The sequence below is a fragment of the Nelusetta ayraudi genome, unplaced genomic scaffold (assembly GCF_046127955.1).
Source record: "Nelusetta ayraudi isolate G7.1 ecotype Tasmania unplaced genomic scaffold, CSIRO-AGI_Nayr_v1 ptg000028l, whole genome shotgun sequence".
NCBI classification, from domain to species: Eukaryota; Metazoa; Chordata; class Actinopteri; order Tetraodontiformes; family Monacanthidae; genus Nelusetta; species Nelusetta ayraudi.
In genome coordinates this window covers 2,917,595-2,935,384 of record NW_027466078.1, presented here as the reverse complement: position 1 = coordinate 2,935,384, position 17,790 = coordinate 2,917,595, and the positions used below count along the sequence as shown (strand labels likewise).

The 17,790-nt window shown below is 43.0% G+C and overlaps 2 protein-coding genes across 4 annotated transcripts; both read right to left on the bottom strand.

Annotated features, from left to right (window-relative positions):
- Positions 1-6,352: 6,352 nt before the first annotated feature.
- On the bottom strand, positions 6,353-7,263 carry LOC142891086 (protein phosphatase PTC7 homolog). Its single transcript, XM_076030413.1, has 3 exons — positions 7,015-7,263; positions 6,806-6,938; positions 6,353-6,721 (listed from the first exon to the last, which is right to left on the bottom strand). Exons 1-3 carry the CDS (start codon positions 7,261-7,263, stop codon positions 6,663-6,665), a joined length of 441 nt encoding a protein of 146 aa, XP_075886528.1. The 3' UTR covers positions 6,353-6,662.
- A 2,616-nt stretch (positions 7,264-9,879) lies between these two features.
- LOC142891116 (uncharacterized) lies at positions 9,880-17,220 on the bottom strand. 3 transcript variants are annotated; one of them, XM_076030471.1, is made up of 6 exons: positions 16,677-17,220; positions 16,364-16,573; positions 11,059-11,184; positions 10,645-10,719; positions 10,436-10,567; positions 9,880-10,351 (listed from the first exon to the last, which is right to left on the bottom strand). In XM_076030471.1, the coding sequence occupies exons 1-6, from the start codon at positions 16,924-16,926 to the stop codon at positions 10,068-10,070; spliced, it is 1,077 nt and encodes a 358-aa protein (XP_075886586.1). In that variant the 5' UTR covers positions 16,927-17,220; the 3' UTR covers positions 9,880-10,067. The 3 variants fall into 3 exon arrangements, with proteins under 3 accessions (XP_075886586.1, XP_075886588.1, XP_075886587.1); XM_076030473.1 differs by lacking the exons at positions 9,880-10,351; positions 10,436-10,567; positions 10,645-10,719; positions 11,059-11,184 and adding exons at positions 14,221-14,902; positions 14,987-15,118; positions 15,196-15,270 and having other exon boundaries at positions 16,677-17,216; XM_076030472.1 differs by lacking the exons at positions 9,880-10,351; positions 10,436-10,567; positions 10,645-10,719; positions 11,059-11,184 and adding exons at positions 14,221-14,902; positions 14,987-15,118; positions 15,196-15,279 and having other exon boundaries at positions 16,677-17,215.
- Positions 17,221-17,790: the final 570 nt, after the last annotated feature.

The following is a 17,790-nucleotide window of genomic DNA, read 5'->3' as shown; positions in this document are numbered from 1 at the left end:
AAGTCAAGCTAGGAGAGCAGCAGGGTAGCAAAATACTGTTGTCTTTATTTAAATATTGTCCCTGGTTGAAGATGTCTGGAGACACAACCTGTAAACCACACAAACACACACACACACACACACACACTAATATCTGTTGCCGCAGGTGACGCAGCCATCTTACGAGGAATAACTTGCGTTATCTATCTTTCCGACGGAGGAAGAAAAATCACCATGCTCACTTCAGTCACCATGGAACCGGAAAGACCGAGAACTTTATTGACACACCGACATTTACATAGAACAGTACGGTGATGTATGAGATCACATGTCAACACCCCCACTTGATCTCATGCTATACAGACTGTACAACTTATCTTATAAACAACTTATATGCTTACATACATTTTTCTGTTGTCTGTAGCTTTACACACCGAACAGGTCTCTCACAAATTTCTCCATTTTGAACTTTGTCATCGGTTTTGTCATAATATCTGCGACCATACTCTCTGTGTGGTCGCAGCCAACGCCATGTATTCGGCCTCACATGTAGATAAGGCAACAGTGACCTGTTTCTTTGATTTCCACGAAATAGGCGGCCCACTGTCAGTCAAGCTGGCACAAAATCCTGTTGTGGTTCGCCTGTCACTCAAAACGGCTGCCCAATCAGAATCGCTGTATGCAGTCAGTTTTAGGTTTGTCTCACATTTTCTGTAACACAGTTTGTAATCCATTGTTCCTTTCAAATACCTCATTACATGTTTAGCCGTTAACCAGTGTTTTTCATTTGGTTCAGACAAATGCTGTGATAATTTGCTCATTATCCAGCTCAGGTCAGGTCTTGTACACGTCATTATGTAAATAAGGCTTCCCACTACCTCACGATACATCTTTGCATCAACAGGATCGGCTTCACTGTGATGATCGACCTTTTGTTCGCAGGGCGTAGACCTTGATTTACATTCAATCATACCAAATCTTTCCAGTACTTTAAAGATGTACTTGCTCTGGCTCATTTTTACAACTCCTCTACTCTGTTCGAAATCAATACCCAAGAAATTTTTTATTTTCCCGAGGTCTTTCATTTTGAATTTTGCTGACAGTGTATTCTTGACATCTGATAGTAAATCATCATTAGTTGCAGCAATAATAAGGTCATCAACCCACATTATTCATATTGCTCTCTCTTTTCCTGTTTGCTTAGTGTACACGCAATGGTCAGCTGGATTTTGCATAAAACCATTTTCATATAGGTAGTCACTTAACATCTGGTTCCAGTTTCTACCGTATTGCTTTAAGCCATACAGTGATTTGTTCAGCTTACACACAAGTTTTTCATCAGTGTCTGAGCGCTGCTCAAATCCTTCAGGTTGTTCAATATACAGCTCGCAATCAATAGGAGCATGTAGATATGCTGTCTTAACGTCCATCTGATGTATATTAAGTAGTGCTGTCAAGCGATTAAAAAAATTGAGAGATTAATTAATCGTGATCTGTAATTAATTAATCTAATTAATCTCATTTTAAATCTCAACCTAAAATCGCCATTGCAGGCAATGAGATCATATGGAAGGGCTCTCATGGCAGCCAGCATGTTTGCTGCACTGTCTGTACCAATGGTGGATATTTTGGCTTCAATTCCCCAGTCATTTGCCACCTGGAGGAACTGCTCGGCGCATTTATCAGCAAAGTGCCTGGTTTCCGATTTCATGATGGTCAGTGCAAATGAGTTGAGGTTTCAGTCATTATTGATAAAGTGACCTGTCACCCCAAAATAGCTGTGGTTACCTGCTGAGGTCCAGTGATCTCCGGTTATGGCAATGCAGTTGGGCGAATCCTCCACCAAAATCTCAAGTTTCTTTTTTTTTTCACCTTCGTACATCTTGCTGATTTTGGTTGTCACTGTAGCTCTGCACGGTGGCTTGTATAATGGGTCATTGGACGCGGTTTGCAGCACCTCTGTTAACCCCTCATCTTCCACAATGTTTATCGGCCTGCAGTTCATCGCTATCCACTTGGCAAGAACGTTCGTCAGCCTCTCGGTCGCAGACTTGCTCATGCGCGGGGTGTTATCCTCGAGTTTAGTTTGGCGAAGAGTGTTGCTGTGGCTCGCCAAATTGGGAGCATCTTTGCCGCTAACGTTAACGGCGGCTGCGCTCGCACCTGGGTGCTTTGCGTTAATGTGATAGGCCAAACTTGAGCTGCTTCGGTGGTAAGCGAACTCCTTCTTGCAAAGAATACAAATGACTCTACCTTTGTCGATCGTTCCGTCAGGGCGTTTTTTAAACGTAAAATTCCCATTCACTGGACCAGCAACTTTCACGCGCTCCTCCATTTTCACTCCTCCTCTCCACTACTCACCGCTCCTCCCCTTGTCTGCCCAACTACAATGGGAGCCTATCATCGTATGCTAAATAAGACCAAACACAATGACAGCCAATCAATGTCCACTTCAAGGTGTGACACACCTTTGTTTTCCACCCCTAACAACGCAGGCACAAGAAGCCCACCACACAAACACGGATTTCATGATTTAAAAAAAAAACTACCCCCAACAATAAAGTTAGAGATTAAAAAAATAGATTAAGCGATTAAAAAACATAACGCTCTAAATAGGCATGTAATTAATTCATCGCGATTAATGCGATAATTTGACACCCCTAATATTAAGATCATGTTGTGCTGCCACTTGCATCAAAGCACAAATTGAAGTCAGATTTGCAGTTGGAGAAAAAGTTTCCTCGTAATCTATCCCCATCACTTGGTTATAACCTTTAGCAACATATCTTGCTTTGTAGGTCTTTGTCTCATCGGCATTATTTTTGACGGCATAGACCCACCTACCCCCCACTGCATGTTTACCTTTTGGTAGGCGAGTCAATGTGAATGTATCATTTTCCTTAAGGGAATCCATCTCCTCTTTCATAGCTTTAGCCCAAGCATCTGAGTCGGGTGAACTAATAGCTTCTTTGAAAGTTTGGGGCACATCGTACATTCTATAGCAATAGTCAATATCTGTCAACATCTGGTCACTTATTTCAGATACATAATCAGAGAGGTACAACAGTGTTTTTCTATCTCTTTTAGGGTATCGAGATTCACAACCTCCTCCCTCCATCTGAATATGCTGGTCATCAGCAGTTTCTGTCTGAGAAATTCCCGTCTCATTTTCGCTCTGGTCTGTTACATCCGTGCCTGACATGGAAGACTCATCTCTCCTTTTATCAACATCATCACCTGTTATTGTCTGATCTGTCTGGGTTTCATGTTCAGCAACATTCCTTGTAACAAACTTGACAAGTCTGTGCTTCATAACCTTCTTTGTATCTGGGTAATAGACTAGATACGATGGACTATTTTTGTCATATCCTACAAAAATTCCCATATCACATCGCAAGTCTAATTTCTTTTTATCATGTCTGTATGCAAAGCATGTAGAACCAAATATCCTCATCCTGGATAGGTTAGGTTTCTTCCCTGTCAACATAAAGAAAGGGGTTTGTTTCGTCCTGTCATTGAAACATCTGTTGCGTATCGCTGCAGCAGTCATTACAGCGTATGTCCACAACTCTTTCGGTAGGTTGCTTTCTATGAGCATGCACCTTGCCATGTCAAATAGGGTTCGCCAATTTCTTTCTGCCGTGCCGTTTTGATGTGGCGAATACGGTGCGGAGGACTCATGTCTTATACCGTTTTTGTTAAGTAAACTCTTTTCCCGTGAATTCTGTGCCGTTGTCTGTTCTAAGGCACTTTACACTTCCATAAGGAGCAACATCAGCGAAAAATCTTTCAGTCGCCTTTACAGTGTCATTTTTAGCTTTGAGGAAATACACAAATACTGTACTTGAGTAGTCGTCAGTAAATGCTAGCGTGTATCTGAATCCATCTTTAGCGACTGGATCAATAGGGCCAGCTAGATCGGCATGGACTAGCTCAAGTGTTGATTTTGCTCATGCATCTGGCTCCCTGTTCCTAGTTTGAGCAAATTTTCCCTGTGTGCAAATGTCACAACTCAGTTTGGATTTATCAACTTTACCCTTAATCTGCATCCCCTCTACAACATCCTGCAATTTACATACATCTTCATAATTACAGTGCCCGAGGATTCTGTGCCATGTCTGAATATCGTTACAACTGTTACAACTGTCATCAGTTACATCATTTACATTATTTAAATAATAAAGCCTGTTGTACTCTTTAATGTCAAACCTGGTCCCACTTTTGTGAATGAGTTCACTGCGACCTTCTCTGAAGCTGACTGAAGCTCCATTGGTTGTCGCCGCCTTCACGGAGAAGATGTCCTGTGGATACGTTGGGACATAGAGCGCCTTCTTCAGCGCGGCTCCTTCCCTCACGATCCACCAGCATCACCTCGGCGTCGCCTTTCCTCAGTGCTGCGCCGTTTGTTCTCGTGCCATCAGCCAGTTCAACTGTGTGATTTTTGGGCTGGAATGTCTCATCAAACCTTACGAACTTCTGTATCTCCGTTATTATATGTGAAGTCGCTCCCGTGTCGACCATGAGTCCCCTGTGCTTCAGGCCAACAAGTTGACATTCACTCACTTTGAATGCGTACGATTGTTCCTCACAGTTATCATCTGCTGCTTGATTCACGTTATCCTTCTTTTTGCATCGACACGATGTATCTTTGTGTGTCGAACTTTTACAATATCCACACCATTGTGCCTGCCTTCTCTGGCGCTCATTTAGACATACACGAGCCTTATGTCCCTTCTTGCCACACGAGTAACATGTAATGTCCGAACTAAGGGTGTCAAAGTTACTCAATGCCGCTTTATCGCCGACAATTTTTTTATCGCGTGATTAACGCACACAGTACTTTTTGATCCTTTGGCCGCTCCGTAGATTGTGGAAACCGGAAATGAATTGACTCACCACACAGTCACATGCTTGCAGCCGGCTTGTAGACACAACAAAAAAAGAAAAAGACACTGAGCGTAGATGAGCACTAGGAAGGACTAACATGGATAAGACGTCAATTGTAAATGGAACGTTCCACTTCAAAACCCTGCCAGATGGCAGTCTTGACAGGACAAAAGTGATATGCATTTACTGTAACGAGCGCTTCCATTCGGCGCCCACGTTAATCAATGTGGTGGTTCACACTTGTCGTTTCGGCGTCTGCTCTATTTTGTGTGCGAGCCGCGAGCGATCCTCGTCAACAGGAAGTCGCTAAAAAAAACGAGAAAATCCGGTGAATTTTCAAAATGAAAACCGAATGACAAATTCGATCATATTTGTATGTTATATTTGTCAGTACATTGTATCAGAGTGCGAGAGAGATTAAACAAATACACACACACACACACACACACACAGAGGAAGACTTGATCAAAATATGTCTGTTTGATCCTAGAGATGCCGGTCAGTGATCATTATGAAAGGTCTTGAGATGGACACCTGAGTGCGTGTTTCTATTTACACACACACACACACACACACACACGCACAACATTTTTTTTACCCTGTGCATCTTTTGTTTTGTTAGTAGTACTTGTCATTGCTCCAACAAGAATAAACATGCTGCATTTGCATAAAGCAAGTATTTGCCTACTCCCATGTTGATATGATTATTTAAAAAATGGAAAAATATCAGTTTACGGTAGATTTAGAGCAGATAAAAAAATATGCGATTCATTTGCGATTAATCGTGAGTTAACTATGGAAAACCATGCGATTAATCGGATAAATTTTTTTAATCTACTGACAGCTCTAGTCCGAACATGTGTTACTCTCTCTGCCTCTCCAATCTGAGACAGGTGTGGACACTTTCATAATGTTATCTTCAGAACCAGTGCGAAACTTTTCCGTGTCTTCAAAACTTCTTAGTTTGGTCTTAAATTCTGCAAAAGTTAGATTATCATCTCCTTGAGTGACATGGATGGAAAATGGCTTATAAGCCTCAGGTAATCCTTTTAACACCATGGCTATTAAGAGTCCATCACTAAGTGTCTCGTCAGCATTTCTTAGTGCTGTTATTGCCGTCTCAGCCCGGATAATATAGTCCGTGACACTCTCACTCACTGCTTTCTGCAGGGATGTTAGCTCGGTGTACAGACTTATAACACGGGGCTTTCCCTTACCGGCATAATGGTCCCTTAATATCTTGAGGGCTTTTCTCCCATTGTCGGCTGCCTCTCTCATAATAAGGGACAAACTTTTCTCGTCCAAAAACTGGATAATTTTCGGCATACGCCTCCTCGTTCTTTGGAGTATCCGCCTCCACGTTGTCCGCGGTGGGTTTTGTTAGTATTAGTTTCGCTCGTCTCCGTCAAAGCGCAGTCTGGCAACCTGTTGCCGCAAGTGACGCAGCCATCTTACGAGGAATAACTTGCGTTATCTATCTTTCCGACGTGCAGGCTGATGTAGGGCCTCAGCACGGGGCCTCCACCAATGGCGTGCCTCTGATCCCCGTCCCGGACAAGCCCACTCACGGCTCCTCCCAGCCAATGGGATTCATCCAATGAGCCCTAAGATGCCTTTAAGTGCAGCCGCGGCCAAGAGGATGTTCCAGGACTCCTCGTCAAGCCCCTCCCCCCACCACCAGCTGCAGTTATGTAGGTGTTCCTGTAGGGGGCCCACCACGGGTCTGCTGGGGGTCTCAGAGCGGAGTGGAGCCGATGATGACCGCTGGGTCAACTTCCTGTCCAGCAGCAGAGACTCTAGTCGGTGTATTCAGCCACGATGGACAGCAGCACCGTGATGTCATCAGGTTTTCCTCCTGCGCAAACACACACACAGTTCCACGGTCACCACACTGCTCAAGACAGGAAGTACTGGGTCATGTGAGCTCAGGCCCTCCTACCTCTGACGTTGAGGCCGTTGTCGCAGGCGAACTGGGCAAAGGGCGACATGTAGTTGAGGTCGTAGGCCAGGACGTGGGCCTGCTGGGCGATGCTGCGCGCTGTCTTCTGGATGCTCTTGTAGTTGGAGTTCTGCTGTTTGGAAAGGAGCCGTCAGAACCTCCAGATTAAGTTCCAGCCGACGCACCTGTCCGGCTGCGGCGCCCCCTACCTTCAGCTTCTTCAGCTCCTGCAGGATCATGTGGTCCGGCATGTTGTCGAAGAGGCCGTCGGTGGCGGTGAGGATGATGTCACCTAGCTGGACGTCGAAGGAGGAGCTGTCGGCCGCATCAGGGCTGCAGGGAGGGACAGAGGTCAGTGTGAGTATTGACCTCCAGTTCACAGAAAAAATGTCTGGCGTGCGTCTGTGCTGGATGAGTTGCTGGTGCTCCAGGCTCACGATAGGCTCCTCCCACCCCATGACCAGAGCTCTTCACGGTAACAACAGTCACTTCCTGTACAGCATATGTGTCAAACTCGAGGCCCGTGGGCCAAAAACCAAGTTAATTATCTTTGGCCCGCATGATGATATTTCATTATTAGTACTCCAGTTGGCCCACTGGTATATTGCACGCACTACCGTACTACAAGTACCACAGTGCACTGCGAGTCTGGGGACGTAATCTGGCTTCGTGAGAACACTCAAATATTTCCTCAGTTTGGCCGTGCGTTTTACGCAAAGCCGGTGAAACCACACAGAGCGAAACTGCATATTGGATAAGATTTTATTGATTTTCTTTTGTCTCGGCAGACTGGCCGACCGTCTTTTCACGAGCGACCTTTCTGTTCTCTGTGGTGCTCATGTTGTTAATGAGCTGCTGCTTCTTTAAACCCAGCGTGCTTCAGGTGTTCTTCTGCATTCATGGGGTAAACTAGTGGCGCCACACCAGGTCTGGCATAGGTACTACATCGTCTTCAGTCGTTTCCAGCATCTTCGTGTAAACGGGAACATTTGTAAAGATGGCTCCATGTCAACGTGTTTTTTTCAAGAGCTTTTTGGAAAACTGTCGGTTTGAAAAAATGCCGTCTCCGTGTCAACGGCCCCTATGTTTGGTAGCACATAGTTGTGTGAGCCACTGTTCTCTTTGATAACAATAAACAAAGCATCACTCAGAACTGGTCTTACTGATGAGCACCTTCACTCCATCCTGAGGATTTGATCCCAAACACTGATGAACTTGTAGATGAGGCACCATCTTTTACAGGGGGAACCAGGGGGGACTCTTGCTTGGGGGCCCGCTTTGCCAGTGTCGGGGGCGGGGGTGAGGCCGTGGCCTCGGGGGTCTGGGGGGGGGGCTGTCCCCTGGCGTCGGGGGGTCCCGGGGCGGTGGGGGCAGCTGGGGGATGTGGGGGTGGAGGGGGGCGGTTGATGCGGCATACTGGATCCGTAGGGGGGGGGCCTCTGGGTGCCCGGGCCTGCCTTGGGTACCGATCCTCCCGGTGGGTGAAGGGGCTGGGTCCTGTCATGGGGATGGGTCTGGTCTCGCTTGCCCTGGGGGCCCCCATCCGCCCCGGGTGGTGTCCCTTCTTCTTTGGGTATCTGCCTCCCTGTCATCTTGCCCTGGCTCCTCGTGGGGCGGGCGCCCTCCGGCCCGGGGGCCTGCTGCTCCGGGCCTCTCCCTGGCTGGCTTTGCGACGGGTGTGCCGTGTCCGGGATCCCCCACCGGCTCATCGCTGGGGCGGTTGCGACCTCGGAGACCGCACTAATTGGCAGCCTACTTCCAGTGACGTACTTAAACACACCCACTCCCACATTCAGGTACACAAACCACCACATCCATACACACACACCACGACATCCATACACACACACAGACGCACACACACACACACACACACACACACACACACACATTTATACACACATGCAAGTATGCACACACACACACAAGTATACACACATGCAAGTATACACACACACACACACACACACACAGGTATACACAAGCGCGTGGACACTGTTGCACACTGTTGCATAGTTTATTGCCTTATTTATCCATGAGTATATTATTATTATTGTTATTATTACTATTATTATTTATTATTAATAATAATAATAATAATAATAATAATAATAATAACATCATTAATATTATTATTACTATTAACGTTGTTATTATTATCATCGCTATCATTATTATTATCATTATATGTACTCGCATGTATGTTTATATGGGTATATATGCATCTGTGTGCATATGAACATGTGTAAATGTGTAAGTATGTGCGTGTATGTGTGTATGTATGTATATGTATGTGTATATATATATATGTATATGTATATATGTGTATATGTATATATATATATATTTATATATATATATATATATGTATATATATATATATTTATATATATATATATATATATATGTATATATATATATATATTTATACATATATATGTATATGTGGGTATAGGTATGTATATATCTATATATATATTTTCTCTTTCTTTCTCTCCTTAGATTAATCAGGTTATCATTTGAATAAGCCCAGTATCTGACAACTAGCTATGCAAATTTACGATCTGTTTTGTTCTCTTTTAACACAATAATTGTATATTGTTGCCAGTTGCCTCCTCTACTCCTCTCTCTCTATCCCTCTCAATGGCTCAGACTGGTGAGCATCATACAGCAGCACACTGACCCGTTTTCAGTTTTTAATTTAGTTTCCTTTTTGAATTTCTTGCTACTACAGACCATTTGACTTCTCTTTGAAGGAAACAGTTTTTGGTTGTTGTTTGCCTGTAGATATCTTCTCAGTTGAATGGACACTGGAAAGGTTGCAGAGATGGAGCCATAAGAAATGTATGCAACTGATTTTATTTATTTTCAAGATTTCTAAATGCAGTGATTGGTGAGGATCACAAAGTAGCAAACTGACTTCAATGCAGCTTTAGTGCAGCATTATTCTTGCACTTTTCTCTCTTGCTATTGAAAGGACAAATTTGATTTCTCTTTGGAAAAAATCTTTTTCTTTTCTTTTTTTTTTTTCCTGTTAAAAATGTTTAAACTTGAAATTATTGATAGAGCCCTAAGCATGTAGCAAATAGCTATGTTGTATAGTCTGTGACAGGTCCAGATTCAGTATGTGCAATAATTTCAATAACCCAGTCAGGCCCTGCACTTTTTTTTTAAATTTGGCCCGCTGTGTATTTGAGTTTGACTCCCTGATCTCAGATAATAAAACTCAGGGATGATGCAATGCAAGGCTGCATTTCCCTCTTTACATTGTGAACAGAAGATGTCCACTGAAGGTAGAAAGGTGGTTTTCATTGTCATACACTCTTGAGTTTACCCACAGTTTCAGATACACAACATCTCCAACCTCAAGAAGGAGTTTGACACCATTACTTGCATTCACCGAATATGATGCCTGATGCTCGTAGGCAGTAAAAATCTGGTCTCCATTTTTAACCAACACAGCACCTGAGGCATGAGAAGCATGTCCTGGTCCATGGACATGGAAGTCAAACTGGTAGACGCCTCTCACTGGTGCAATAAAGAAGCCTGCAATGGCAGAAGAGAATAGTCAGATGAATCAGTGGTCAGGTGGAAGTCTTTCCACTGTAACCAGTCAATCAAAGTAGGAACCTGTGTTTGGGTTGTAGGCATTTCCGATGTTTGTGACCACATGTCTGAAGACCAACGGAGTGTGAGTGTTAAACGGGCCAAGAGTTTCAGCGCCTGACACCCTCAGAGAGGCTGAGAAAGCCACCTGTTTGACTGAGACACACAGTTCTATTGAGAAAAGATAAACCATGCAAGCATTTCTACATTTCTACCTTCATTTTTGTTCTCACGTTCTTTGTCTGTCTTCAGTTCTTCTACGTGGATTTCTGTAACATTTGTCCTGGCTTTCAGTGAGCTCAGCTCCGCTGTTTGAGATGAAAATGTGTAGAAAATATATGCAGTGTTTCGTAACTTAAGTTCTCAATAAATGCTTCAAACATAAAATCAACCTTCAGTGCAAGGACAAGGACAATAAAGTCAAAAGAATATCCAGAAAGCACAAGGTTAGCTCTTCCAAGAATTAGAGGGAGAAAATGTTGAGGGCTAAAGGTGGAACCACATCTGAACACATTACTAAGCACATCACAATATCACATATCATATTGTTGTTGTCCCCTCTGGCCTGTGGCAATTCCATCTGCTAATAATTTAATGTTTTGACAATTGCAGTATTTGTATTTTGTCTTTACACTGTAATGAAATACCTTGCAGCTGTTGCTTCAGTTTTTCCACTTCAGTCTTTTGCTTTTCAAATTCAATTTTTTGCTTTTCAAATTCAAACTTTTGCTTTTCAAATTCAATCTTTTGTGACTCCAGCTTGGCCGTTTGTCCTAAAAAAAACAAATAACAGATTTTTCAGAATGAAAGGAAGCAAATGACTTATTGTTTTTATGACCATCTGTACTGTTCATCATTGTGTTTCCCTACCTTGGTTTTCTTTCTGGAGTTGCCTGATCTCCACCCTCTGCTCAGCCAACATGGCACTCATTTCTCTCAGCACAGTGTTGACATCCTCTTTACATGTCTGTTGTTGGTTGGGGGTTTCTTGTGGTTCTCTGGTGTGATCAGTAAGTTCCTTCCCAAGTGGTGAGATGTCATTGTTGAGCTCTGGTTGAAGCTCTCCTGAGCAGAGAGAGGAGATGAGCTGCAAAAATAGAAAATACAATGTAGTCTTCATTGTCAAAACGCTCTACCAACACAAGTGGGACAGTTTGATTGGATCTTGTTTTCACTCCATTCTTTTATAGGGAGGAAGGCAATCAATCATTTTCCAGACATGTGTGCACGAGACTCGTGCAGGAGATCTATTTGATAACACGTGCCAATGAGTATGTGTGAAGTGTATTTTATTACTGCTTCTTCTGAAGTACCCAACACATGTTCAGAACACACCAAGCAAAGTCCACTGGCTGCCAGTCACGTGTGGGACTCTGATGAACTGAACTGGAGACTCTTTGTTGTCCAGACTTGTTGTTGTTTATTTGTTTGTACAGTGGAAGGGAGCAGTGCCATCAATTAGTTCAACAAGATCACTGACTGTGTAGATCCAAGATTGGGCATTTAAATAATAGTGAGTTAGACAGTGCTGTCTCTAGCTCCATAGCAAAGTCTGTAGAAGCTCACCCAGGCACTCTGAGACAGGTGACTCCCTTCAGCTTCTTCAACTGGATTGGTTGAAGGAGAGTTGATGACCTTCCCCAGTGTGGTGGTTAAAGTGGACCATTCCTTGCCTCATGAATCAAGGATCCATCCAGGAAGTGTGTGCCTCTCTGTGGCGTTGTGACAACTTGCTATCTTGTCCAGGGTGGTGCCCACAATTGCCACAGCATCTCTTTAGGCATCGTATGGCCCACACAGAAAATCTCAAGTCATAGAAGTGACCCAGGACATTGCTTATCGGCCTCATATAAAACATTAAGATGTGTTATATAACACATACAGTACCATCACATGATAGTAAAAAGGAAATAAAACTGGAACCAAACTTTTTACTGCTTACTTGTGAGAGCATTACAATACTGTATGTGTCACACTGCGGTGAGGTTGCATCTTGTCTTGGTGGTGTCTTGTCATTTCCTGTTTTATTTTGACACCTTTACTAACCTTCCTCTTGTTTCAGATCACTTCCCTCTCCTCATGTGCCACCTGTGCGTCTGACCCAATTACCCATTGTCTCCACCTGTGCCTCATCACCTCGTGTTTAAATAGTCTGTGTCTCCCTTGTCTTGTGCCGTCACGTCTAGCGCCCTGCCAAAGCCAAAGAAAACTCACAGTAAGCCGGTCCATCCTTGAAGACGAGTGATTTTTTTTTTTTGTTCTTGATAATGTTTTGTTCTTAGTCAAAGTTTAGTTAATTGTTTCTGAGATCCTGTTATTTTTGCCCATCTAAGAGAGTGATTTTTTTTGTTTCTGCTTTATTAGCCCTTTTGCATTCCTCCCAGTGAGCGCTTTTTGTTTCGATCTGTTTTAGTCTAGGTTTATTCTTTAGTTATATGTAGCTTGCCCCGTTTTCTTCCTTTGGAGTGATTTTTAGTTTATCCCTTGCTCTCCTCCATCCTTGGTCCTTTATCCTTTGAGCAACTTATATCTTGCCCTTTTGTTTCATAGATTAGCTACTCTAGGAGTTTCACAGCCTGGTTATTTTATCACTTGGTCTAGAGGTGTATTGCGTGTTGGGTACAATAAAAATCTTTGCCTCTCACTACCCTCTGCGTCTGAGTCCTGCCTTGAGTCCCAGGCTGACTGTATGAAGCAGGCGCACAGCCAGGAATGGGCCTGTGGAAAACTAGAAAAATAAAGAGAAATTAAAGCTGCAAGCAGCGTTGAAGGGACTGAGCCTGCATAACCGCCCCTGACACCCGCCAACGCCCTCAAACCCACCAACCCCTGCCATCTCTTGACAATGGCCCCCCACACCTGACACCCACCAAAAAAAAAAAAAGCGGTTAAGATCAAAGTTCAGGCTGGAGCCTTCAGAATCAGCCTGCACTATCATCTTAGAGAGTAGAGATCAGTCGGCTGTGTAGGTGGCGCCGTTGATCGTATTGGTTTGATTATTATATAATCAGAATGTCAGGACGTGTTTGAAATTCCCTGACCCTTGGACCATGTTTAGTGTGTCAAATGTGTACTGGAGTTGTAAAACAAAAAAAAAAAAATGTAAAAAACGAGCGTTCAAACAAGTTGCAGAGATGGAGCCACAAGAAATGCATGCAACTAATTTTGTTTATTTTCAAGATTTCTAGAAGCAGTGATTGGTGAGGATCACAAAGCAGCAAACTGACTTCAATGCAGCTTCATTCTTGCACTTTTCTCTCTTGCTATTGAAAGGACAGATTTGATTTCTCTTTGAAGAAATAACTTTTTTGCTGTTGTTGGAGCCATTTGTTTTTTGCTTGATGTATATTAAGAGAGTCCTATGTTTGGTGAATATTATTTGTTTTGAGTGCTATTTCGTTATTTTCCCACAAGGTGGTGCATTTTCTTTGTTTCTCTTGTGTGGCAATTTAAGGAGGGCAGCTACCAATTAGCGACAGGTGCGCATCTGTGAAAGCCAAACAATTCTTGAACCATAAATGCCATCTCAGGTCAAGAGAGTCGTGGTTTTGTTGGGTTTATAACTTTGAAAAGCTGAAAGAGATTAAATGTTTGTTTTTTTCTAAAACAAATAAAAGCGTTGAACAATGTCATACCCAGAAGGCAACTTTACGTTTTCTTTGTATTGTTTATTTCATGGCTTGATATGACCATGCATTATGATACAAAGTTTGCCACAAATGCCCCTCAAATGAACCAAGTGGTCATTACAGCTCTTGTTTGCCTGTTAAAAATGTTCACACTTGAAATTATTGACAGAGCCGTGAGAAAATATTGCTACTGATTTTATTTGTTCATTTATTTAGTTATCTTAATGATTCATATTTAGGCAATGCCATATAGCAACGTAGTATAGGTTGTGATAGGTCCAGATTCAGTATGTGCAATAATTTCAACAAACCAGTCTGGCCCTCCTCATGTATCTTTTTTGTTGTTGTTTTGTTTTTTTTTAAATTTGGCCCACTTGACTTGTCCTGGGTGTCACCCTGCCTTCGCCCTATGAAAGCTGGGAGAGGCTCCAGCAGACCCCTTTGACCCTGAGCTCGGGAAGAAGCAGGCATGGAAAATGAATGAATGAATTTGTCCCGCTGTGTATTTGAGTTTACTCCCTGATCTAAGAAAATGAAACAACACAGGGATGATGCAATGCAAGGCTGCATTTCCCTCTTTACATTGTGAACAGAAGATGTCCACTGAAGGTTGTATGGTGGTTTCCACTGTCATACACTCTTGAGTTTACCCACAATTTCAGATACACAACATCTCCAACCTCAAGATGGAGTTTGGCACCATTACTTGCGGCCACAGCATAGGATGCCTGATGCTCGTAGGCAATAAAAATATGGTCTCCATTTTTGACCAACAAAGCACCTGTGCCATGAGAAGCATGTCCTGGTCCATAGACATAGAAGTCGAACTGGTAGACTCCTCTTACTGGTGCAATAAAGAAGCCTGCAATGGCAGAAGAGAATAGTCAGATGAATCAGTGGTCAGGTGGAAGTCTTTCCACTGTAACCAGTCAATCAAAGTAGGAACCTGTGTTTGGGTTGTAGGCATTTCCGATGTTTGTGACCACATGTCTGAAGACCAACGGAGTGTAAGTATTAAACGGGCCGAAATATCCTTCGCCTGACGCCAGTAGAGAGGCTGAGAAAGCCACCTGTTTGACTGAGACACACAGTTCTATTGAGAAAAGATAAACCATGCAAGCATTTCTACATTTCTACCTTCATTTTTGTTCTCACGTTCTTTGTCTGTCTTCAGTTCTTCTACGTGGATTTCTGTAACATTTGTCCTGGCTTTCAGTGAGCTCAGCTCCGCTGTTTGAGCTGAAAATGTGTAGAAAATATATGCAGTGTTTCGTAACTTAAGTTCTCAATAAATGCTTCAAACATAAAATCAACCTTCACTAGCTGCGTTTCCATGACAGTTTTTAGCAAAATAAAAGCAATATTTCAAAAATTTTGACAAAGTACAATTGCGATATTCAGGTGTTTCCATTGAATGGTGTGAAGTCTTTAGTGAGTATGGAGGTCCAAAACATTTTTTCTTTTGGAGAAGCACACGTCCGGTGATGTGTCAATGCTATAAAAGTGTTTCCATGACACTTTTGCCATATTCCTCTATATGGATACATGTGGAAAAACCACCTCATGAGAGTGAAAACCTTTGAGACATATTTCAGAGGTTTTTCCATGACCAATTTTTTTATGCCGATATTTAGGTTTTGTGCAATTCTTGGTGTAATGGAAACACAGCTTGAGTGCAAGGACAAGGACAATAAAGTCAAAAGAATATCCAGAAAGCACAAGGTTAGTTCTTCCAAGAATTAGAGGGAGAAAATGTTGAGAGCTAAAGGTGGAACCACATCTGAACACATTACTAAGCACATCACAATATCACATATCATATTGTTGTTGACCCCTCTGGCCTGTGGCAATTCCATCTGCTAATGATTTAATGTTTTGACAATTGCAGTATTTGTATTTTGTCTTTATACTTGTGAATTCTTCAGGTGGCTTCGAGTGATGCAGATGTTGAAGGAGTCTTCGCTGACACCGACTTGGTTGTATAAAAACTGGTTTATTGCAAAGAAGTCAGAAATCAAACAGGCACCTAGGAAGCCTGGGGATGTCTCTTGGCCAGATGTGAGCAACTCCAATGATCCTTTGTTCACATCACCTCTTATACCCCCAGTAACCAGGGAGGAAGATACTAGGAGTGGGGGAGAATGTATATATTCCTTAGTTGCACCCCCAATGACCATCTGGTTATGATTCGATGGCAGTGAGCAACAACAAAGCCATATATGGAAACAGAGACGCCCTTAGTGAAGGAGTGCAGCAGGGTCACTGCTGAGTTCAAATCAGGCCATATACATAGGTTCAGATATTACACACTGTAATGAAATACCTTGCAGCTGTTGCTTCAGTTTGTCCACTTCAGTCTTTTGCTTTTCCACTTCAGTCTTTTGCTTTTCCACTTCAGTCTTTTGCTTTTCCACTTCAAACTTTTGCTTTTCAAATTCAATCTTTTGCTTTTCCACTTCAAACTTTTGCTTTTCAAATTCAATCTTTTGCTTTTCAAATTCAGTCTTTTGTGACTCCAGCTTGGCTGTTTGTCCTAAAAAAAAACAAATAAGATAGATTTTCCAGAATGAAAGGAAGCCAATGACTTACTGTTTTTATGACCATCTGTACTGTTGTTCAACATTCTGTTTCCCTACCTTGGTTTTCTTTCTGGAGTTGCCTGATCTCCACCCTCTGCTCAGCCAACATGGCACTCATTTCTCTCAGCACAGTGTTGACATCCTCTTTACATGTCTGTTGTTGGTTGGGGGTTTCTTGTAGTTCTCTGGTGTGATCAGTAAGTTCCTTCCCAAGTGGTGAGATGTCATTGTTGAGCTCTGGTTGAAGCTCTCCTGAGCAGAGAGAGGAGATGAGCTGCAAAAATAGAAAACACAATGTAGTCTTCATTGTCAAAACGCTCTACCAACACAAGTGGGACAGTTTGATTGGATCTTGTTTTCACTCCATTCTTTTATAGGGAGGAAGGCAATCAATCATTTTCCAGACATGTGTGCACGAGACTCGTGCAAGAGATCTATTTGATAACATGTGCCAATGAGTATGTGTGAAGTGTATTTTATTACTGCTTCTTCTGAAGTACCCAACACATGTTCAGAACACACCAAGCAAAGTCCACTGGCTGCCAGTCACGTGTGGGACTCTGATGAACTGAACTGGAGACTCGTTGTTGTCCAGACTTGTTGTTGTTTATTTGTTTGTACAGTGGAAGGGAGCAGTGCCACCAAGTAGTTCAACAAGATCACTGAGTGTGGTGATCCAAGATTGGGCCTTGCGTTGAGGACCCAACAAAGGCGGGGGCGGGGCTTGAATTGGTGTCGCGACAAAGAAAACTCATCAATCCAGCATTTTAGCCACTACTCCACTGACTGCCACGTTCAAAACGCAGCAGCAGTGATGAAGAAGAGTCCAGGACTACGTCATTAGTCACAGTGGGCAGTGGCCTGGATGAACTTGCTACTCTGTGTTATGTTGTTTTCTAAGGTTATTCACAACCTAGTATCGCCTATTTGACCTTCTGAACCAAGAGGAAACTCTTTAGCATCGCACCAACCCCAAATCCCTGTACAACACATTGTCTGTCTTGCCAAAGTTCACTTTGAAACACTTCTTTGTGTTGCTGTGTGGAGAGGCTGCTTCTCACCACTGGCAGCAGGCGAGCCACGCCCAAAAGTTGCCGGGAATCCTTGATAGACCAGCCCACTTCATGGGCGGTGTGGAATTAAAAAAAACAACCAAAACAACAACAAAAAA

Excerpts from the sequence above, each read along its gene's own strand:
- LOC142891086 (XM_076030413.1), bottom strand. The coding sequence starts at position 7,263 with ATGGGGTGGGAGGAGCCTATCGTGAGCCTGGAGCACCAGCAACTCATC. Across the intron at positions 6,939-7,014 it reads AGGAGCTGAAGAAGCTGAAG|CAGAACTCCAACTACAAGAG; the intron begins GTAGGGGGCGCC and ends CTTTCCAAACAG. Across the intron at positions 6,722-6,805 it reads CAACGGCCTCAACGTCAGAG|GAGGAAAACCTGATGACATC; the intron begins GTAGGAGGGCCT and ends GTGTTTGCGCAG.
- LOC142891116 (XM_076030471.1), bottom strand. The coding sequence starts at position 16,926 with ATGAAGACTACATTGTGTTTTCTATTTTTGCAGCTCATCTCCTCTCTC. Across the intron at positions 11,185-16,363 it reads ACTGAAGCAACAGCTGCAAG|GACAAACGGCCAAGCTGGAG; the intron begins GTATTTCATTAC and ends TGTTTTTTTTAG. Across the intron at positions 10,352-10,435 it reads TGCCTACAACCCAAACACAG|GCTTCTTTATTGCACCAGTG; the intron begins GTTCCTACTTTG and ends CTGCCATTGCAG.